At 32.3% G+C, this 25090-nt stretch overlaps 1 protein-coding gene across 1 annotated transcript; it reads right to left on the bottom strand.

Annotated features, from left to right (window-relative positions):
* Positions 1-522: 522 nt before the first annotated feature.
* LOC143044361 (transmembrane protein 33-like) lies at positions 523-14720 on the bottom strand. Its single transcript, XM_076216319.1, has 8 exons — positions 14412-14720; positions 10049-10143; positions 9459-9643; positions 8805-8872; positions 7497-7630; positions 6615-6695; positions 1874-4942; positions 523-1696 (listed from the first exon to the last, which is right to left on the bottom strand). Exons 1-7 carry the CDS (start codon positions 14526-14528, stop codon positions 4813-4815), a joined length of 810 nt encoding a protein of 269 aa, XP_076072434.1. The 5' UTR covers positions 14529-14720; the 3' UTR covers positions 523-1696; positions 1874-4812.
* Positions 14721-25090: the final 10370 nt, after the last annotated feature.

The raw sequence follows: 25090 nt of genomic DNA, 5'->3' as shown, positions 1-25090 counted from the left end.
TTATGTCATATAAAAGGACACATGAACTTTAAAAAAATGTTTGACAATTTGTTATGTCAATTTTCTTAGAAGTGAACAGGTGACTAGGAGGCAATTAATGTTACCCAAGGGGTCACTCTACTGGAGACCCATAGTGACCTACTAGACCGTTCTGGTTTATTGCCAAATAAGGGGATAACACTCTAATAAAATTTCCGATTATGATCAGGGATAAATGTCTATAATGAGACAAGACTTTGTCATCTGTACAGAGATATTTCAGAGTTAATTACATACAATCACAAGCAGTCACTGTGAAATAAACCTGACCAAGAGTAAATTATAAATGAAGCATTATGTGTTTACTGAGAAAATGTTTAAAAATTGCATTGAAGACTTTTTCAAAAACAAATATTGACACATGATATTGTTTTGGGTTGATTTTTTTTTTTTTTTTTTTGGTGGTTGGGTTGCAGTCTCATTGGTGTATACCATGCATCTCATTTTATTAATATATAAAAACAAAACTGTAAAAAGTAAGCATATCTGGTAGAAAAGATGTTTTAATTAAATTGTTCAAGCATCCATTGAAAGGACTAGATTTTTAAACATAAATATATTCAACATGTTTTACTCTCATAAAGACATGTTAAAATATATAAAAAAAAAATTGAAAAGAAAATAAGAAAAATAAAATGTATTTTACCTGTTCTATTTAGAATAGCAAAGGTGAATCTTTTCCACATTTATTTACAATGAAAATCTGGTTAACATACATATAAAACTTAATTGTTTCAAATATTTTCAAGAAAAAAAATGTGACATGTTTAATTCCAAATACTATAATTTCCAAATATTTTTGAAAGACATAAATGTTATGGATTTGACCAAGTCTCTTTCTCTCTCTCACTTTTCATTTTGATATTCTAATGCTATTAAAAATAAATACCGAATGTTAAAACTCAGTATGATGGAATGTTGATTCCAGCTTGTGATTGATGCTTAATTACCTAATATTTAAGTGGCAAATATTAAATGCATATTCAGAATAATTGAATTATTGTGATGTCATATTTAAGAAATATATAACTTTCCTTAAAAGGAACATTATCACGGAAAAAAATTCTTATATGGATGGTTGAACGAAAAATATTTAATTAGGAAATACTAGGATAACTAAGCATGTGGTCACTAAAAAGACGAGGATGTAAATGACCATGTGATCACTAAAAAAGACCAGGATGTAAAAGACGATGTGATCACTAAAAGACCAGGATGTAAATGACCATGTGATCACTAAAAAAGACCAAGATGTAAAAGACGATGTGATCACTAAAAAGATCAGGATGTAAAAGACGATGTGATCACTAAAAAGACCAGGATGTAAATGACCATGTGATCACTAAAAGATCAGGATGTAAATGACCATGTGATCACTAAAAAGACCAGGATGTAAATGACCATGTGATCACTAAAAGACCAGGATGTAAATGACCATGTGATCACTAAAAAAGACCAGGATGTAAAAGACGATGTGATCACGAAAAAGATAAGGATGTAAATGACGATTTGATCACTAAAAAGACCAGGATGTAAATGACCATGTGATCACTAAAAAAGACCAGGATGTAAAAGACGATGTGACCACTAAAAAGATCAGGATGTAAATGACGATGTGATCACTAAAAAGACCAGGATGTAAATGACCATGTGATCACTATAAAAGACCAGGATGTAAAAGACGATGTGATCACTAAAAAGATCAGGATGTAAATGACGATGTGATCACTAAAAGACCAGGATGTAAATTATCATGTGATCACTAAAACAGACCAGGATGTAAAAGACGATGTGATCACTAAAAAGACCAGGATATAAAAGACGATGTGATCACAAAAAAAGACCAGGATGTAAATGACCATGTGATCACTAAAAGACCAGGATGTAAATGACCATGTGATCACTAAAAAGACCAGGATGTAAATGACCATGTGATCACTAAAAAGACCAGGAGTGATCACTAAAAAGACCAATGCTAGTGCTAATGATGTAAATGCCATAAATACTAATTTTTATTGAGATTATTCTAAAATTGTCAGATCTCTCTCTATCACACTGTATCTAGATGTTTCCTTGGTCTTGCTACCTCACTACGACTCAAAATTCGAGCTGTATAAATACAGCATTAAAATGTTTACACAACAACATAGTTACATTAGTGTCTATGCCTACTGTGAGAATGGGTGAATTTCTATGGACTATTATTAGTTGGCAGATGTATTACTGTTTGTCACTGTAAACAAAAACAATTCACAAGAAGTTAATAAATACATTATATTGCAGATCTATATTCATGTATCGCACAACAGTTCAGACCTACATATTTACAAAGTTTAGTAAGAAAACATTACTTTCAAATTATTTTTTTTATCACTAAACCCTGTAGCATTAATGAATGGCAATGAACTACATTTTTACTTTTATTTTTATAACTGAAACAAGGCTTTTTTGAAGGAATAAATTTCAATTTCAAGTGTATTTCAGTCAAAAGTACAATACAGAAAAAGTTCTCAAGTCAGAGGCCAAAAGGCTTACTACTATATTACATTAATAAAAATTTACTACAAAAGAAATAAAATGCGTCACTGAGCGCAGCCTGATAAGACCGCAGACGTCGAACCTTGAACAGTTGGGCCAAGTTTGGACACAATATTCAAGCTTGATACTGTCTGAATTTGGATTGTGATTAAATTTTTGACATAATATAGGTTTCTGACACAAAATAAATGTGGTCAAAGATCTTAAAAATTTTAAATAGGACATTCATTTTACATGTAGATTGGTCTGATATCCAAAATCTAACAACATGATTGTTTAGATTCAGCATATAAAAAAACACCAAAAATTTAATTTTAGTTGAAATCAAACGAAGTTTTATTTTGGACCCTTCAAACCTTAAATAATAAAAAATCTAAATGCACAATTTAATTTTGGATCCTTTTGACCTTAATGTAGAACAATTTAAAAATGGGGTCTAATATCCAAAAAAGTAATACAAGGTAAGAACCCTACAAATTAAAGACTTTAAATTTATCCCATTGAAATTGGTTAAAAGATTTGTATTCATTTTCAATTGAAAATTTCTTGCTATTGCGCAATACTGTGCAATTGAAGACTTCTTGTTATTGCGCAATACTGTGCAATTGAAGATTTCTTGATATTGCACAATACTATGCAATTGAAGAATTCTTGCTATTGTGCAATACTCTGCAAATGAAGATGTCTTGCTGTTGCACAATACTGTGTAATTGAAGATTTCTTGCTATTGCGCAATACTGTGCTATTGTGCAATACTGTGCTTTTGCACAATACTGTGCAATTGAAGATTTCTTGCTATTGCGCAATACTGTGCAATTGCGCAATACCGTGTTGTTGCACAATACTATGCAATTGAAGATTTCTTGCTATTGCGCAATACTGTGCTGTTGTGCAATTGAAGATTTCTTGCTATTGCGCAATACTGTGCAATTAAAGATTACAAAAATATTGAAGAAAAAAATATGAACACCCCTAAAAAATTGGGAACCCCCCCCACTTTTTGCAACCCCCATTTGGAATTATTACCTCCTAAACTCAATCCCAGCCTTCCCTTTGTGGTATGGAACCTTGTAGTACAATTTTAGAGAGATCCATACACTTAAACACAAGTTATTGTCCGGACACTAGAAAAATGCTCATTTTTGGCCCCTTTTTTGCCCCTAATTACTGAACGTTTGGGGCATTTACCCCCAAACTCAATCCCAGACTTCCCTTTGTGATATGGACCCTTGTGGTACAATTTCAGACAGATCCATACACTTACACACTAGTTATTGTCCGGAAACTACAAAAATGCTTGATAAAAGATAGACAATATCACAGCCACTAGGAAAAAAAACCAGACAAACAACAATCGACAAATTCTAACATAGAAATCTAGAGATTAATTTACACAAATCCTATAAAAAAAAACTGCTCCCCTTGTAGCACCAGTTTTAAATCTGTTGATTTCACATTCCCTGATGCCATCGATCTAGCTAAAACAAGTAGATCCTATACATAGAAATCTGTGACAGAAATTCCATAATGGAAACCAAATCATCATTGTGTCAGAAAATGTCTGTAAAAGTATCTATTTCATGTCAATGCAAAGTAGATCACTTGATAAGAACAAGGGGTTCTTTTCACAAACAATCTTAACACTTAAATTGATTGCAAGTTGTACTGAAATGTTCATGACTTAATGATGTTTAATTGTTCTTGTATGATTTGTTGTGAAAAAAGATGTTGATCTGTAACTCACCACTGTACACTTGCAAACCAAAAATCTTCCCTTTATTGGCCAGGTGTGATAATAAGTCTGTTTGACAATTGTTGGATTTCAAAATTATAAGAAAGGACAGACATAGGTAACTCTAGGTGAAAGGGCACAGTGAAAACTTGTTCCAAAGAAAAATGGTTCTGCTTCAAGCATTTAAATGTTAAAAGGTGCATAAAGACAAAATGATCATCAGTAATCGTACAAAAATCCCTTATTTTCTTATAGAACAATATTTTTGTTATTGATTTCTTTTTTGAGTATAAAATATAAAAGCTAATTATTAAAGCAAATACTTTTTCTCCAATATTTTGGAAAACATAAAATAGTCACAATTACTATGACAACATATCACAAATCTTCCTCAATGTTTACATCCATTACAATCAACTGCTGATACATCTGAACACAATATCTTATTTTCAAACAGAACACACTCTGTACTTCCTATCCAACTCTCTGATTGGAGATCACTTCTATTCTACTGTAGGAGCCAGCCTTGAAAAAAATGCTATAATCTTAGTTGACAGGTACCTCACCATATCTGGAGACTGAGGATTGTTACATAAATATTCTATAGTTACTCTATTTCTATGGAACAGAGGCCTAGAAAAAAAAACAGAAAAACTTTCAGAATTATATAACAATCATATGAATTAACATGTTTTGTCTTTTAAAGTAATGTCATTGTCAAGGAGCAATACCGTAAGTTCAGCTGAAGAACATGTGTTGTCAATCAACAACTAAGACTTTGGTATTGTAAATCAGCTCTGTAGCAGTATGCAAAAACACATTTTGACAGTGTTATTGCGAACCAAATGAAAGTTCACCACAGATTCACCTGAAATTTACCTGTTCATTTAAACTTTTGTCAGTTATATTGTCCCATTAAACAAATACAACAGGTATTGTTCTCTGTGTAGTTTATTCACTGGGACCTTTAAATTTCTTCTAAGAGAAATCTATAACTCATTGATTAATCTACCTGAGTAAAAAATTTATCTGCTAAATAGATGAAAATAACATGTTTACCATTAAAAAAAATTGCATGTGAGTTTGAATTTATTATATATTCAATCTGTTGAATGTAAACACTGATACAAACATTAATAAAAAATTGATTTCAGACAAAACTTTCAACATTATTCCTACATTTCAAAAAAATATTTGACAAAAAAACCCTAAAAATGATGATGTTTATATTAAGGTCTTTTTAAAAGTATTCTATAATTAAACAAAAACTAAAAAATGAAAATTTCGATAGGAACAATACTTAAGTTTTTAAAACATCAACTTTTTATGATTAAATTAGTGTTTATTTTGAACAGATTGAAAAAGAATATTATTAATATTGAATAAACACAAAAACACATTTAGTATTTTAATGTTAAACCTGTTATTTATATTTATTTAGCAGATACATTTTTACTCAGGTAAATTAGTCAATGAGTGATAGATTTCTCTTAGAAGAAATTTAAAGGTCCCAGTGAAGAAACTACACAGAGAACAATACCTGTTGTATTTGTTCAATGGGACAAATGAACTGCCAAAAGTTTAAATGGACGGGTAACTATTAGGTGAATCTGTGGTAAACTTTCATTGGGTTCGCAGTAATCTTTTTCTGATTTATGTATCCTTTTTAAAAAATAAAGACATTCTGTAAATTCATTTATTTAAACTTCACTCATGAAATCCATGAAAATTTGTATCCCACAAATAATAATGAATTCACTGTATGAATAAATAATATGTAGGGTTGCTGTCTTACTAACTTATACTATTTTATACCTTTAATAGATATTTATTCTGAACAACTCTAATGCAAAACACATGCCCAATGGGTTTTTTTATAGGATTTGTGTTAATTAATCTCAAGATTTCTATGTTTTGTTGATTGTTGTTTGTTTGTTTTTCTATCCTATTACCAATATTCCAATCTAATTAAAATTAAATCTCTCGCAGCGACCAAGCATAAAAAAAATGAGCGAGTGCAGAGATTTAATTTTAATTAGATTGCCAATATTTCATGTTTGAATGAACACCAGAAACATTTACATCAAATCATACCAAATTTTTCAATGCTTCAAGCTTCCTTAAAATATAATAACTTATATTTTTATACTACAATTTTTTTATTGTGTTTTTGAGAATACACATACTTGTTTTTTTGGTTGTGGTCTGTGTATAGCAATACATATGTAAGAAGGGAGATAACAATAATTTATCTAACCATGTGCATCTCCCTTTCCCTCCCATAACCAGCTGATAATTGACTTACCCCCAGATTGGGTAGTAATACTTTAGTCTTAGTAGAAGAAATCTGTAGTAGATGATTGGTAAGAACTTGGAACATTTGCCACTGCAATAGAAAATATATAAATGGTGCATGATTAATCAAACAAACAATTCTGGTATGGAACTAACAGTAAATAAAACAAAAATATACTTTTATAAAACCTTATAGAAATGCTTGAATAATGCATAATGTTTGAATTATTTAAAATCAGGAAAAAATAAACAAAAGGTAATAAATATATTTATGAAATGACATTTGTTCATCTTGCTTTTAAGTAAAGCAGAATTGTGAAATAATTGTTGTGTCTATCATAGGCGGATACCCTTATAAAAAGTTCTGGATCCGCCACTGTCTATATTATAATAAGGAGATGTGGTATAATTGCCAATTAGACAACTAATCACAACAGACCTCCATGTTAAAATTAAAAGCACAAAATTCCCTATAATAATAAACTTAATTTTTGATTATGAACATTGTTTCGTTTGAGGATGATATATATTTACATATTATCAAAATAGATGTGATGTAATTTTTACGTTAGGTAAATTGCAAGCAAGGAATCATTGAATTTTCAAATATAAGTGACAGTAAAATACAACTTGTTTTTTATAAAGTTCCCTGTTGTAAGTCAATCTTGAACCTATATAATATAAACAATGATTGTAAGAAATACTGATGTTAAAGATGAACAAGGAATACACAGCTTAAGATCAAAGATTATTTCTGAATTTTCTACCCCAAAAAGTTGAACAAAAACAATAATAAAATCCTATGCAAGTCCATGAGTTAGGTGCCTAAGAACCATTAGAATACTTTTGATTGACCTTACTGAAGTTATTGATTCAAATTAAAAACACTTACAAAAATGCCATTAAAATTACAGCTGGCATAATAAATAGCTCAGGACAGGCTATAAATACCAGTATACTGACATGCTGAGCCTTCACTTTGGTTATCATATTTCTAACAAACTGAATGGACTGTGGCTCCATTAGCTGTGAAAAATAAAGTAATCACAGTAAATAATAGGCTTAAAATCTTTAAAAAAAATATCAATGAAGTTATATGCTTTATATTTATTTTTCAGAGATTTTACTTGTTTACACTAGAAATTATTGAAAACTTACTCATTTATTGAAAACAAACATAAATAGATGATGCTGTAAGTTTTCTGGTTTGAATCGTTTTACATTTGTCATTTCATGGTCTTTGTAGCTTGCTATGCAGTCTGTGTTTTGCACAATGTTGAAGGCAGTAGAGTGATCTATAATTGTTAACTTCTATGTCATTTGGTCACTGGTGGAGAGTTGTGTAACTGGCAATTATACCACATCTTATTTTTATGATGCTCAGGCAAAACTTGGACAAATCTAAAGTGAAATTACGTGTATGAAGCTGTTTCATCGAGTAATTCTGTTAACATATACATTTTCGCAGGTCATTTTTGCTATCGTTATTTCAAGCAGTGGTTCAATCCCTGATTACGTTAATCAACATTTTTTTATAGATCTTGATATATATGTAAAGTTGAACAGATAAGTTTCAGAACTACTGGTAGTTCAGAGATGAAGGTTTAAGGGGGTAGACCCTGGTTCAGGGAGATAACTCTTGAAATCATCAGTACGTTTGTGTCAACCATTTTCATAAATATATTCTAAGCTTCTAGGTTACATAGATTATTTCCAATATGTTTCAGGTAAATGCTTAAAACACATTGATGAAACTTGACTTTAACAAACACATAACTGATTTAAAGAGTTATCTCCCTGAACCAAGGTCTACCACCTTAATTATTCAATTTATATTTAATTTGAAAGCATTTATTGAGAGACTCATTGTCTTTCTATGTTTTTTATGTTAGTAGTGAAACCAAACGTAGAATACAAACTGGTTTTGTTAAAAAGGTTACTTTTTATTTTTTATTGTTTCGGCTTTGTGCGTGTTTATATATTTCGGTTAAGATGTTAGAACATAGGTTTTTGGCATCATATAAAGATTCTGCTCAAGCTGATGCTGGAAGCTGTCTTGAACTTATAGTGAGATCTGAACTTTTGCTTAATATGTTGAAAGCCACACTGTGACTTTGAGTTGAAGAACAGGAAAATAAACATTTAAAAAATCTAAAAACCAACACATAGAGGATAGATTTCATACCATAAACATACTTACATACAAAATATCTGCTGTAAAGTTACATGCATGTAACACTGCATACAAGCAGATAGGAATTAGAGACACTAGTAAAATGTTAAGAATAACAATATGTAATTCATTTGTATAAAAATTTATGAAAGAGGCTCAAAATGCTAAATATTGGTAAGTTCAAGTCTTGCATTTTTCAGACTCTTTTTTTAAAAAGTCGGGGGAACATTAAAACTCTAATTTATCGATAAAAGTATGAATATTTTTAAACATTTCTTATGCATTTCAATTTAACTATAAATGTTAGACATCCACTTATACATGTGGAACAGCATCTGCTAACCCGTTCAGAGCACCTGAGATCACCCCCGGTTTTTAATGGGGTTTGTGTTGCTAAGTCTTTAGTTGTCTATGCTGTGTTTTGTGTACTGTTGTTTTTCTTTCATAATTTTTTCCCATGGTGTTGTTGGTTTGTTTTCCATTTATAAGTTTGAATATCCTTTAGGTATCGTTTGCCTCTCTTTTATAGAATGTATTAATAAAAATTAAGAATGTCCCCCAGGTTGTCATACAATTTGCTGCATTTTTATACATATTTGTTTATCTTCTGCTGGTAATTTGTCTAAGCATTTCTTGTTGTAATTTGAAAGTCACACAATTTCTGATAAACAAAAAGGATACTTGTTAATGGATAGCTGACAATAAACATGAGAGAATAAATCAAATAATGACAGCTGTCTTCTGCTAACAACAGGGATAAAAACCGACAGTTCAAATGGAAGTTTGGATATATCCGATGTAGTCGTATTGCATTTGTTAGAGCATTACTGATCAATGCTCGCTGATAAAATTCATATGGTCCACCACTGTGAAATATAAAGTATTATGTAAAATACAAGTATTTGAGAACAAATAAAAGACAGCATTGATATAAGAAAGATACATCAACTTCAAAAGGATCAAACAATAATGAACATTATCATTTTAAATTATTCAGAAATAATTCAAAGTCTAATAATGTATACTGGTAGTTCAATAAATTTTATTGAGAATCTGATATCAAAAACCTTTCTTTTCAGCCAATTGTTAACTCTTTCAATCTTTTTATCCAATTGTTAACTCTTTCAATCTTTTTATCCAACTCTTCATATATAGTGTGTACAGCAAAATGATGCCATATATACTTTTCTATTATACAAAGGGGGAAATGATTTTTGATTACCCCCTTGGTGCCTTCTCCCCTTATTGTACTAAATCAATGATGATATTACCCAACAAGAGGAAAGAAGAAGAGAAAGGTACAGATGATGGTGAAGATTCTGGTGATCCACATAACTGAATCTATCTTCTTCCACAACATATATGTCTGAAAATAACAAAATATTATGCTTATTGATAATAACATCATATCATTCTTACATGCACCATTGACCATTCAACAAATATCTACAAAAAAAATGTATTTCTTAAATCGGTGACAGATGAATAGGTCCTCAAACGAAATATTAAAAAAACAGTTTAAATAGCCATCCTGTGAAATACGTACAGTTAATGAACCTGTACAAAGACATTTATAAAATCTGGTTGACTAATCAAACCACATTTGTACCTCGCCAAGTAAGGTCATCTGACTATGCAGCATGGGATTTTCTCATTGTTTAAGGCCGTACAGTGATCTATAGTTGAATACTTCTATGTCATTGGTCTCTGGTGGAGAATTGTCTCATTGGCAATCATACCACATTACCTTCTTATTTTTACATCAAGCATATATGTTGCCTTTCACTTCATTGCTTTGAGTGTTTTTTCTTCTCTTTCTTCTATTTGGTGAAATAAAAGGGAACAACTTTAAATAATAATTTATATTATTTGCAAATATGTGGATGACCTTTTGTGTGTTTTATGGGGCATTTTCACATTCATGTTTTTATGGTACATATATATATCCATATATGTGTTATGTGGCATGTCCATATATGTGTTTTATGTGGCATGTTCTTGCATTTTTGTTGTTGCATATCCATATATGTGATTTTTTGGCATGTCCTTGCATATTTATTTGGCATATCCATATGTGTTTAATGTGTCATTTCCATGTGTGACTTTGTGTTTTATGTGGCATGTCCTTACATGCTTTTGTTGCATATTTATATATATGTTAAACAGAGATGGTGAAAGATAAGAATATACCACCGGCCACACTAGAAGAACTACAAAAGGCCATCAAATCAATTAATAAAGGAAAATCAGCGGATATCTACGGAATCACTGTCGAACATATATTGCATGCAGGAAAAAATTTTGTAATATTGCTACTGAACCTCATCAACATAATATTTAAAGAAGGCAAGGTGCCAGACATGCTAAAGGAGGGATTACTCACCCCGTGTTTAAGAACAAAGGCGAGAAAAACATAGCGACTAATTACAGAGGAATCACTGTATTACCTGTGTTAAACAAAGTGATAGAAACAATTGTGACAGTAAGGATCAACCCAGCAGTACTTATAACACAAAATGTAACTCAACGAGGATTTACAGCAGGCTCAGGACCGGCAAATGCAGCATTACCGGTCGAAGAAATATACCGTGAAGCCAAAGATAACAATCAAGAATATGAACTTGTACTGCTGGACGTAAAATCAGCCTTTGATGTAGTTATACATTCCTATCTTGTGAAGCGGCTCTATCATGCTGGAATTGATGATAAACACTGGACAATCATTCAGAGTATGCACACAAATGCAACAAGTGCAGTTAAATGGAATGGCAAAACTTCCGATCTATTTAATGTACTACAAGGAGTACCCAAGGGAGGGATCCTAAGTACGGATCTATACAAGCTTTACACCAATCCTCTACTTAACATGCTGGAAACATCAAATTTAGGATGTAGAATTGGTAATATACTCTGAAATACTAGCGCATGTGCAGATGATGTCGCACTCATGAGCAAGAAGACAACCGATATGCAAGTACACATCAATATTGCAAACACCTTTGCCGGCATGAAAGGATATAAACTACAGCCAAAAAAGCGTCGCTATTAACATCAAACCTGAGCCAACAAAGAAAGAAACGCTGCTGGAAGAATATACATTGAATGAAGCTATTATGCCAAGAGTTGACTCAGCTATGCATTTAGGAATAATCCGAACGAACTCTTTGAAGCAAAATATCATAACAAATATTGAGGAGAATATGAAAAAAATCTGGAAGAAGTGTTTATGCTCTACTTGGCAGTGGCTTCCATGGTGAAAATGGACTGGATATGGAAACTATAATACACCTGTTTAAAATCTACATCTTGCCGGTGTTATTATATGGAATGGATCTATTAACACCACAATCTTTGGATCTAGGGAAATTGGAAATATTTCAAAGGGTCATTGTAAAAACTATGGTATTGCTACATGAAAGTGGGATAATGAAGATTCATTTTGAAATAAATAAAATCATTTAATTTTGTGCAAAACATGAAGTTAAATGATTAAATTGAGGTCTGAAATAGCTCTAGAGATAGTTTTTCTTCATATAACATAAAATAAAAATGTTTTCTATGACATACCCAGAAAATAACGCGCGTTTCATGGTGTCCAAAAACAGTGAATTATACGCATAAATCAAGTCAAATATCAGGTTGGATTGGCTTTATTTAATGCAAGTGAGTGGCTAGATATTCAGATGAAAAAGGATGAACTGTTAAATAAAGCTAAAAAAGGTATCAATGCCTACTGGGTTGAACGAATAACATCTCTAGTTAAGCTCTATACCGGCCTTCGATACCTTAACATTGATATATTCATGCCAGGAAAAATTCATCCAATATTGCGAATCAAGCACCAATCTCCAAGAGACAGCAAGACAGTACCTACCAAGATCAAACTATTTACTGGAACTTATATACTACAACCTTTAAGATATAAGATATACAAAGAAGGAACTGAAGATCATCGTATAGCCTGTGACTGTAAAGAAGAGACATTAGAACATTTGCTTATAGAATGTGAAGCGTGGAATTACCTGCTGGATTCAATACTACAAACAATAAAGAACCTACTAACTACAAATGGGAATGTGCGTGTAGAAGATCTCACATGTGAAATGACAATTCAAGTATTAATGGACATTACAAAAAATACAAAAGATATACAGAATCACATCTGACCTGATATCTCAAATAGAATTCCAATCAAGAAGACTAGTGTTCCTCATACACAACGCTCGATACCAACTGGTGATGAAAGACCAAGCAAAGAAAAAGGCTGTCTGAGAGTGGGTGCAAGGATTGGAGGACAGCAATGTAAAATTTAAACAAACATTTTAAAAATTTTAGTCTACTTAATACTATTTTTAACAGTATAATCCTTCAGTTCATAAATATTCTGTGAATTAACTGTAAATAGTTGTAAAAACATCATCTTTCTATTTGTGTTCATAATACACAGTGAATAAATTAGTGTCAAATTAACTTTAAAGATATAAAGGCGAATTCCTTAAGGTCAAAGACCAAATATCTTGTGTTTTTTTTATTTTGTGAATTATCTAAAAAGTGAATATGTGAACTAATCTGTAAATGTTATCATATTAAATATTGATCAGTAGATCAAAAATAAAAAAATATATGAAAAATAACTTTTAATATATGACTGTTAAATGTCCGGTACAAAATAGCTTACCTGTCGCCTGAACAGGTAAAATCAGTTGTCTGATCTAATTAATCCTGGTTGTAATGAGAGGGTATTATAGTAGGGTTTGTTTTGATAGTAATTATAATCATGTCACTTATATGACCGGAAATGTGTAGCTGTTTAAGGCAAAAGGTCAGGTCAAAAAGTTCGAATAAACTTCGATTTTTTTCTTTCATTTTGAAATGTCCGGTTTTTTTTCTAAACTATATTTTAAAATGACCGTTTCAGTCTTGGCACAACAAGTCATTTATATAATTCATCGGACTTGTCCGGAATATATGACCGTTTTGGAAGCCCTGATTATTATGTTTGTGTGGCATATTTTTGCATATTTTAATGTCATATCCATATATGTGTTTAATGTGTTATTCCCATGTGTTTTATGTGGCATGTTTCTGCATTTTATTGTTGCATAATCATGTTTTTTATGTGGCATGTCCATGCATGCCTCTTCGGTATGGCCATTTATGTGTTTTATGTGGCATGTCCTATTTGTATTTTAAGTGGCATGGCCATGCATATTTTTGTGGTATATCCACATGTGTGTTTTATGTGGCATATCCATGTACGGTTTTCTGTGTTTTGTAGATGCATGTTTTTTGTGGCATATCCATATATGTGTTTTATGTGGCATCTCTATTTATGTGGGTTTTCTTTGTCAATATATGTACTTGCTGTATCCATACTTATTTTAAAAATTTGTATGCATGATGTATAAATGGAGAAAAAAAACTGAATACATAACAAAATACACAAACCTTTTTGATTATGCGACTTTTCAACAGATACAATACTCATAAAGTCAACATCAACAATAACATGGATTTGCTATGAAAAATCTCCACCAAAAGTGACTTTATACTTAATTACTTTGTGTGTATTGTCACATGCATGCAAGATCTATGTTTTACATGTGATATAAATGTGTAACATAATTATCCTACCAATACTAAGGAACCAGTCTGTTGTCTTGCATTGCCTTCAGTAGTACTACCACTTCCTGTGGCCTCACTTGTGCCACTGTTATCAGCCATCCTTAAAAAAGAAAAAAAATGATGCATTGTAATTCAAGTTAAAAATGTATCACCTACAATCTTATAAAAAGGGTGACAGCCCTGAGATGAGATGTGGCAGAGAAACATCCTCTTAGTTTCTAGCAATAATTTTATATATTAAGCAATGATAAGAAAAATTTCAAACAAAAAAAATCTATCCAAAGGCTTTACAAAATGAAAATTAAAGAACCTTTAGCGCTCTCGCATACCCCACGCACCCACATTATCAGTGGACAAATAAAATAACTCTAAGTAAAAAAAAATGAATCATAATTTCCTGATATTTCCTGTCGATATGCACATCTACATAGTATGTCCTTATTATCTAAAAAGTTTCATGAAATTCTGTTGTGTGGTTTCAGAGGAGTTGCGATGACAAACTGTTGCAGTAGTATATTGAGGCAAATAAGTTCAAAGGGGCGTAACTCCTAGAAAAATAAAATGCTTCGCTGAGCACAGCCTGATACGACCGCAGAGGTGGAACCCTGAACAGTTGGTGCAAGTTTGGACACAATATTCAAGCTTGACACTGTCTGAATTTGGATTGTGATCAAATTTTTGACATAATATAGGTTTCTGACACAAAATAAATGCGGTGAATTATCTAAAAATTATAAATGGGTTAAACAATTTGTATTAAATTTCAATTGAAGATTTCTTGCTATTGCGCAATACTGTGCAAAAGAAGATTTGTTGGTATCACGCAATACTGTGCAAAAAAAGATTTCTTGCAATTACACAATACTGTGCAATTGAATATTTCTTGCTATTGTGCAATACTGTGCAATTGAAGATTTCTTGCTATTGCGCAATATTGTGCTATTGGATATTTCTTGCTATTGCGCAATACTGTGCAATTGAAGATTTCTTGCTATTGCGCAATACTGTGCAATAAAAGATTTCTTGCTATTTTTGGCCTTCAATCTTTGAGGTTCCTACGAAGGAAGGCTTCACAGAAGAAAAAAATAGCCTTTCAAGACGTCATTATTATTTGGACTAGTATCATACATGTTATATAATAATTGAGTGGTCGGTAAAAGTGGTAACCTGAACCCGAATCGGAATTTGCCCGACCGAAAATCTTTAAACAGGTTTTGTAATCATTCTTTAAAGATTTGTGTTACATAGAATAGAATATATAGAATAGAATATTTTTTATTTCCCAAATTACAGGGCCCATAAAGGGCATAAAATCAGATACAATTGATTTACATAATTGGTAACAACAACAATAATAGAGGCATATACATATATATTTGGAATATAAGCATTGGTCAGAATCAAGCTAAAAACCACATATATATTGTGAATAAAAGAATAATAAAATTACATTATACATGTGTATGTATTCATAATTTTTTCTCAAATTATTTACTTGACTTAGTGTCAGTGTTCATACCTGATCTCCTTAATTTAAAACAGTCACAAATATAACAGCCCAGTTTTTCCATAAGAGTAACATTTTCTTGGGTCAAGAGCCTTAAAAATTTAGAAGATTTATTTAAATTTATAAAATTATAACAATTGTTAGAAATGTCCTGAAAAACATCGTCCCTTTGAATATCATAAAGAGGGCATTCTAATAAAAAATGAAACACATTAATGCATATGGAGTAAAATATATAGTTTTATGTTAAGTATGAGTACGCTTTTGTTCTTAACTTACTAAAGGTTGAAAAATAAGTTTTCTATATTTCATCCTTGGTAAAAGTGATAACACGAAATCGGGAACTTATTTTTCTTTATTTTCTTTGTTTTATCTGATTTTTTTAAGGAACTGTCATGTTGTAAAAATGCGTGAAATTGTGAATTTTAGCATTTTCATCTTTTTGTGTACAAATAGTTTCTAAATAATGAAATATCGCAAAAGCAGATTAAATTAAGACTAGCTTAGTGTTAGTTGACATTATTCACTCTATATACAGTTTAGGTGTTGACAAATAAATTACATTGATGACCATTGTTGTCAAAAAGTATTCTCACGACATAATCTTAATCTTAATCCATTAATATTTCCTAGTAACGCTAAAACGATTAATACATGTCTTTTATAAAATTATTTGAAAAATAATTCAAAATCTTGTTTCCCTACTAAAATGCACTTCTGGCGTAATAAAAGTATTGAAACTTAATTACACATAAGGAATAATGACTGTTGATACCAAACACGACACAAAAAGATGAAAATGCTAAAATTCACAATTTCACGCATTTTCACAACATTACAGAACACTCTGATTTCGTGTGGTGAATATCATCTTTCATCTCATAAAAACAAAGATTTTTTTTTCAAACTGTATCAAAAAATTTATTTCATTTGTGAAGGAATATTTGAAACAGTTTGCACAGGTAATAGTCTCGATCATCCAGCCGCTTCATTTTTCAAATTAGAGCGTCTGGATGACAATAGATATAAAATTGGTTATTTATGACATTCGGAATAGTATCGGCTTTTTTAGCTTGTTGTCAAAGATAATGTCCAAGACGAATAACCAAGAAGTTGGTTATTGACTTCGGAAGAAATGACATTACGATAATATTATTGAAAAGCCCGAGTGTACCGATTGTTGTTTAATAAAATTGAGAAAGGAAATGGTGAATATGTCAAAGCTATTTATTTATTTTTGTGACGACATACAATTCATGGAAAACACCATACAGCATGGCTTACATGGAGGCGAAGGAATAAACCAGCACATCCAACCTTAGTAAGATGATATAACAACACACACTGTAACATAAATTGCAATGCAGCCAACCTGATACACCGAGTAGTTATAAACGTTCATGCATGTCCGTGCAACGAAAACGAGTTTATAATTGTACAATAAATGTCAATTGCTATGTTGACTGGGACCACTCGAACAGTCGTATACGTTATAAATACATTTTGGGTTGATGTTTAGTATCGTTTACTTTATAAATACTTGATGGAAAACTGCTAAGACGCCGAAATATCACCTTCATCCAAGATATGTTTGTTGTATCTATCTAAATCTTGATATGTGTAAACATGGTAAAGACAAAGAGGGGGATGAGAGATACACAATGATGTACACTTTCAAAGAAAAACAAACAAAATGTATCTAAAAGATGCTAGAAGATTTTATACTAAATGGTCAAAATGATTTGTACATTAGATTTTCTGCAAAACAAAAGACAGCTAAACAATATATTCAGCATTGATGAAAAGAGGTGTCAATGAGGCAGCTACCAGTGAATCAAATGCCATAAAATACCAAAAGTATTCTAGACATCTTCATGATTAACAGTTTATCATGTAGACTAAAACAAAAAGTGAAGATAAAATTGCCAAAAGTTCAATATTACACAAATAAGGAGATGTAGTATGAATATCAATGAGAACTATCCACCCAAGTTGAAATGAATTGGATGTGAGTAATTATAGGCAACTGTATGGCTTTCAAAAATGAGAATATCCATGCATGGTTTGAATAGAGAAAACAAACAGGGAATGTTTCAAAGAGACACTGGGCAACCCGACCAAAAAGCAGTGAACAGTTTAATGCCACCAATGGGTCGGGTCTTCAACGCAGCAAGATAATCTTGCACCCTGAAGCGGGATTAAACTTGCCCCAGAACAATGATTTATACAATATATTTCTATGATGGTTTTTTTAAACAATTTGTTTTTCATATATATGCTATGCTGGTGACTAAAAATTAATATGATTTTAATATTTACTTTCTTTTGTAGACAAACCAATAGATGATTTATGGACACAGATGTTATGTGTAAAATGTGAAGAATTAAAAAACATGTAATTAAATATTCAGGATTTTCATTGTATCATAAACAATCATGCTTCAATTTTATCATGTTTATAAGAACAAAGTTCAAACTGAAAGATTGTTTTTTTAATTACTGAAGCATCAATCAGTATAAATAGATCACAGTACCAAACATGTTGAGTATACATTACAGGCGCCACAAAGCGAAAAAAAAACAACCAACAGAGGTATATTGATTAAATGAAACAAATATCAAGAAACACATTATTGTCAGATATGGTAGGGAAATTAGATTTGTAGATTAAAATCATATGAACAATTAAACAGTTAGTTTTTATGGTTGAATTGTATCTCATTTTCATGTCGGGCCCTTTTATAGTTGACTATATGGTAGGGAGTTTTCTTAATATTGAAGGCCATGCAGTGATAACATTTGCGTATATCCATGTCATTTGAACTCTACTGGGTTGTTGCCTCGTTAGCAATCATACCAATTTACTTATTTTTTATTTAAAAGGTTCACATGAGAAGTTTTTGTTCTTGTGAATCTGTCCTTTATTGTAGGCTAATACATGATTGAAATTATAAGAGTTGGAGAAGTAGAATACACTTTTGAGTTATTATCTTTTTTACAAGTAACTATGCAGTATGAGATAAATCCCATTCCATCTTTCCCATGTACATGACTCAAACATGCATTCAGAGTATTGGGTTTAATGACTGACTGGTTAAGTTCTATGTTTCTCCATGGACACGGGCTACACTGGCAAAGTTGTTTTGTATGAAGGTTTGTTCCTAAATATTTTCTTCCTTAAAGGATTATGCGATAATTGGTGTAACAGCTAAGAAACATTCAGACTATTCTGTTGTTTGCAGTTTTAAGATCAGTTAATTTTGTAAATGAAAATTGAATTGGCTCATGTGATTTCGCTGATCTGCCAGTTATACTTGTTAAGGAAGTTTTTCTACATAAGCAATCTTATAGTATTTGTATGAGATGTTTTTCTTTACATAGACGTAACTTGATGTGTGTTTTTTTGTATGGTGAGTGCATCATATTTATAAACAAGAGTGCACACGCTGAAATGTCTCGCCTTCTATACTAATCATTGATATTATGTTGATAGTCCTAAGTATAAAGCTAAGCTTTATTACAACTGTCACATAAACTTAACATTAACCAAGATAACTAAACAAAGACCAATGAACCTTGAAAATGAGGTCAAGGTCAGATGAACCATGCCAGGCAGACATGTACAGCTAACAATGCTTCTATACAACATATATAGTTGACCCATTACTTATAGTTTAAGAAAAATAGACCAAAACACAAAAACTTAACACTGTGCAATGAACCGTGAAAATGAGGTCACGGTCAAATAAAACTTGCGCGACTGACATAAAGATCATAAAATATTTCCATACACCAAATACAGATGACCTATGGCATATAGTATTAGATAAAAAGACCAAAACTCAAAAACTTAACTTTGACCACTGAACCATGAAAATGAGGTCAAGGTCACATGACATCTGCCCGCTAGATAGGTACACCTTACAATCATTCCATACAACAAATATAGTAGACCTATTGCATATAGTATGAGAAAAACAGACCAAAACACAAAAATTTAACTATAACCACTGAACCATAAAAATGAGGTCAAGGTCAGATGACACCTGCCAGTTGGACATGTACACCTTACAGTCCTTCCATACACCGAATATACAAGCCCTATTGCTTGTAGTATCTGAGATATGGACTTGACCACCAAAACTTAACCTTGTTCACTGATCCATGAAATGAGGTCGAGGTCAAGTGAAAACTGTCTGACAGACATGAGGACCTTTCAAGGTACGCACATATCAAATATAGTTATCCTATTACTTATAATAAGAGAGAATTCAACATTACAAAAAATCTGAACTTTTTTTTCAAGTGTCACTGAAACATGAAAATGAGGTCAAGGACATTGGACATGTGACTGACGGAAACTTCGTAACATGAGGCATCTATATACAAAGTATGAAGCATCCAGGTCTTCCACCTTCTAAAATATAAAGCTTTTAAGGAGTTAGCTAACACCTATCCCTATGTCGAGCTTTCTGCAACAAACGTTGCAGGCTCGACAAAAAGGACATAAGTTATGACAGGAATTTACAGAAATGAGAATAATGAGACAAAACTAGGAAAAATGGGGGAAAAAAAAGAATAGAGACTAACGGTGACACAATATACTGATGGTTGGTTTCTTGACGTCCAGTGACAATTATTTCATGCATGTTTAGGACGATGTGATACAATACAAAGAGAGAATAATAGTATTTTATAGTATGAAGATAAGGGAATAAAGTGGACAGGTGTTCAATAAAATAAAAATAGTTTAATCTTTGGTTGCTTTTTTATCGTCTTGTGGTAAATAATGGTAATGTTCAGGATGAAAAGAAATTAACAATAATTATAAAAAGGAGTTCCTAATTTATTGCCTGTTGGGAATACATGTTGGAGAAATTATGACTCATTAAAAAATAAGGGTATATTGTATTGAAGCAGAAATATAGATTTAAGTATAACGGTCCACCTACGGACCCCTTTTGAAGCGTACAGAGAGCGTGGTATCCTCTATACACGAACAGTGGCGGATCCGAAACTTGTTATTAGGGAGGGGAACTACACTCACTCGTGCTACAGTGTTTCCCTACATAATCAACCACATTTTTCCTATGGGGTGGATCCGTCTATGACGAGTGCTATAATATTCAGTTACACAGGGCTGTAAATAGGCCTCAGACTAAAACGAGGAGGTCGTTTGGGTGCCGCCGTCTGCGGTACCCAGGTAATGAGGAAACCAGGGGTGACACAACCAGCCAAAAACTAGAAAAGTAGTTATAATGATCAAGTCGAAGATAAAAACCATGACAAAAAAAGAGTAAAACTTATATAAAGTAATTTAATCAACGAAAACAATATCCGAAATCTGAATATTTATGAAATTTATGAACAAATAATGAACGAAAAACAAATATGTAACACATAATCAAACGACAAACACTGAATAACAGGTTCCTGACATGCGACAGGCACATACATACCGAATAAGGCGGGATCCCCACCATCCCCCTAACCTGGGACAATGCTTATTACCACACAACACAAAATAAAATTTGAAATTTGGTAGCGTCCTTCTACCGTTTATGAGAATTCGTGTCCCTATAAAAACATAGAAAATGCTGAATTTTTCGTTTCCGTTCTCTTAAATAAGTTTTACTCAATCAAACGTTATAAACCTTATACGCAATGCTTATTACCCCATAACACAGATCTATGAAGTTCGATATTGGGTGGCGTCTCTTTTACTGTTCATGAGTCATTATATGTAAGAAGATGTGGTACGAGTACCAATGATACAAATGTCAACACGGAGCCTTAAGATAGGAAAATGTTAAATCTGTTGTTACCGTTCTTCAACTTCAGTTTGCCTTAACCAAATATTTTGAAACTTATACATAATGCTTATGGTCACAAAACGGTTAAAACAACATGAATCCTGCATCTATATTTGGAAGTTTACTGATGTTTTTTCACAAGCAGGGGCATCTGTGACCCATTGACATATTTTACATTTATTTAAGTAAACAGCTTCTTTACTTCCATTGAATTCTACTTCTAGAATTAACTTGTATATTTTTTTCTGGATTTCGGTGCAGTTTTGTAACAGACAACGATATTTCAAGTTACATGTGAACAGCATAACAAAGTGTTTCACTAGATTGAGCTCTCTGTCTAAGTGTACTTTAAAGGTTCTTGCATTGAGTTCAGTTTATTGATATGTGTATACCTTCTGTGTGAATTTTTAAGATGTAAAAACAGATTATCCATATCTGCATGTCCATGAAATGAAATGAAATCTAAGGTAAAATGATTAAAACATTTTGCATTACCCATCACAACTGTACTAAAGCAGTAAATGTTCTCTCTAATGGGGGTCTCGTTGGGGGTTCTGATCCCGGATCCCGCTTACTGTTTTGTCAGATTCCCGTATCCCGCTTACACTATGTACGTAAGCAATTCTCATTTTTTTTTTTTGTAAATTCCCGTGTTCCGCTAGACTTCAATTCCCGTTTACACGGCACAATAATTTGACTTTCACGCGTAACGCTTACAAAAAGTCAGCAATCCCGCGTCACGCTTAGACCCCAATGAGGCCCACTCAAATTTTTCACGGAAATTAAAGGATTTAGTTTTCATTTAAACCTAACATTCTGAAAAATTGAGAATGAAAATGTGGAATGTGTAAATAGTTATCAAAAGTACCAGGATTATAATTTTATACGCCAGACGCGCGTTTCGTCTACATAAGACTCATCAGTGACGCTCAGATGAAAATAGTTCAAAAAGCTAAATAAATACAAAGTTGAAGAGCATTGAGGACCCAAAATTCCAAAAAAGTTGTGCCAAATACGGCTAAGGTAATGTACTCCTGGGGTAAGAAAATCCTTAGTTTTTCGAAAAATTCAAAGTTTTGTAAACAGAAAATTTATAAAAATGGCCATATAATTGATATTCATGTCAACAACGAAGTGCTGACTACTGGGCTGGTGATACCCTCGGGGACGAAACGTCCACCAGCAGTGGCATCGATCCAGTGGTGTAAATAGTTATCAAAAGTACCAGGATTATAATTTTATACGCCAGACGCGCGTTTCGTCTACATAAGACTCATCAGTGACGCTCAGATGAAAATAGTCCAAAATGCCAAATAAATACAAAGTTGAAGAGCATTGAGGACCCAAAATTCCAAAAAGTTGTGCCAAATACGGCTAAGGTAATCTACTCCTGGGGTAAGAAAATCCTTAGTTTTTCGAAAAAATTCAAAGTTTTGTAAACAGAAAATTTATAAAAATGACCATATAATTGATATTCATGTCAACACCGAAGTGCTGACTACTGGGCTAGTGATACCCTCGGGGACGAAACGTCCACCAACAGTGGCATCGATCCAGTGGTGTAAATAGTTATCAAAAGTACCAGTGACGCTCAGATCAAAATAGTTCAAAAAGCGAAATAAATTCATGTCAACACCGAAGTGCTGACTACTGGGCTGGTGATACCCTCGGGGACGAAACGTCCCCCAGCAGTGGCATAGAAGACAGTAACATGACAAAAGAGCAGAAAGCAGTCGAAGGCCCCCAATTGGTCTTCGACAAAGCGTGAAAATCCCTCGACCGGAGGCGGGCTTCAGATGGCCCCTAAACAAAGTGTGTACTAGTTCAAACTCCAAAACATATTATTACAATTACAATTAAAAACATACAAGATCAACAAAAAACAGAGACTCCTGACTTGTCGTCAAGGTAATCATACCAAGAGACACACTGACACCCAATATGCAGAGGTTAAGAGTCAAAAAGTCATAGTCTGGTCAAGAGTTCCTTATAAAAAAAAAACACAAAGCAGATTTTGAGGAAAGGGTAATAGTGCTACACAAAACTAACAAATATATCTTTATATCTAAAATAGATATAATATGAGTGCCAATCAGACAATTCCTCATTTAATTCAAACAAAATATACAAGTTGTACATTGAGGCCAAAGGTCAAGCTCATATGAAGTTTCTATTGCCACTAGACTCACCATGGCAATACATCTACATGCCACATATTCAGAAGCAAGGTCAAATTATATTTTGAGGTCAAGGTAATATACACATTGTATCCCGATGACACACACAACGTGCATAAGTCAAGAGTCAAAAAGTCATATTCTGGTCAATAGTTCCATGTCAAAAATATACACAGCTGTCATGCACGAAAGTTCATCATATGGTACACGTAACAATGTCTTATGTCATGATGCACTTCACCTGTCAAATACAGAAAACCTAGGTCAGAGACAGAAACACAAGACATATAACAAAACTCAATGGAACGGTACTTGTATTGCAGGTCACTACAATTTCCTTCAAAATAGAATATAAACTCTCGCAACACTGCAAAATTAAAACCGTCTTTCACAAAAGTTTAACAGGATTCTTTGCAACGATTTTCTTACCACTATCAATTGAGAATCGAGTCGTGCAGTTATGTCAATAAATGTAAACGGTAAGCACTAAAAACTAGGGTTTACCATTAATTTCAAACCTAACCATGTGATAGTTCTATGTAGACTTGCTACATGTCCCTTCCTAATTATGTTTTTTCTTTTTTTTTCAATTTTGCCCCTTTAATAATTTTACTGCTATAACTAGGAGATTACAATTATACTGACATCTGCAGGAGGAAGCTTTTCTCCAAGGGCAATCAGTAGGCTGGCACTTATCAGTAAACTTATAAATTAGTAAGAGAGAAATAATAGAAAGGGAATTGTAGCAAGTCTAAGTTCTATGGTAAACTGATGGAAACACATGATACAGTCATGAAATTTAATATTTGCAATAGTACGACCAGAACAATACAAGACAGAGTTGTAAACAAAAGAAAGTGATGATACATACAAATTTTTAATCACAATGCACAAATAAGGAACCGTAGTTTTCATTCAATTTATTTATCTAAAATATACGCTTGCGTTAAACAATAGAAATTAACACTGTATATTTATATAAACGATCAATCTTTTAAATAGATAAATAAATAAATTTATTCCTGTGTCTGCTGTATTGTTTATTGATTATGGTAATGATTATTAATGGAAATAACAATCTAATAAAAAAGGTTTAAAGAATTTCATAGAAAGCCAACATAATTCCATAACACACCACCGTACCGTGTTTTTATTTTCTATTATTTTTATCAGTCCTATTCCATTGCTTCA

The sequence above is a fragment of the Mytilus galloprovincialis genome, chromosome 9, assembly GCF_965363235.1.
Source record: "Mytilus galloprovincialis chromosome 9, xbMytGall1.hap1.1, whole genome shotgun sequence".
Taxonomy (NCBI): domain Eukaryota; kingdom Metazoa; phylum Mollusca; class Bivalvia; order Mytilida; family Mytilidae; genus Mytilus; species Mytilus galloprovincialis.
The sequence above is the reverse complement of the archived record's forward strand: the minus strand, read 5'-3'. Positions and strand labels throughout refer to the sequence as shown.

What these genes read in the sequence shown, in the direction of transcription:
- LOC143044361 (XM_076216319.1), bottom strand. Translation starts at nt 14,528, where the DNA reads ATGCATCATTTTTTTTCTTTTTTAAGGATGGCTGATAACAGTGGCACA. An exon ending in TTACAGCAGATATTTTGTAT is followed by an intron (nt 7,631 to 8,804) that starts GTAAGTATGTTT and finishes TATTTTTCACAG; the next exon opens with CTAATGGAGCCACAGTCCAT. An exon ending in GTAATTTTAATGGCATTTTT is followed by an intron (nt 6,696 to 7,496) that starts GTAAGTGTTTTT and finishes TTTCTATTGCAG; the next exon opens with TGGCAAATGTTCCAAGTTCT.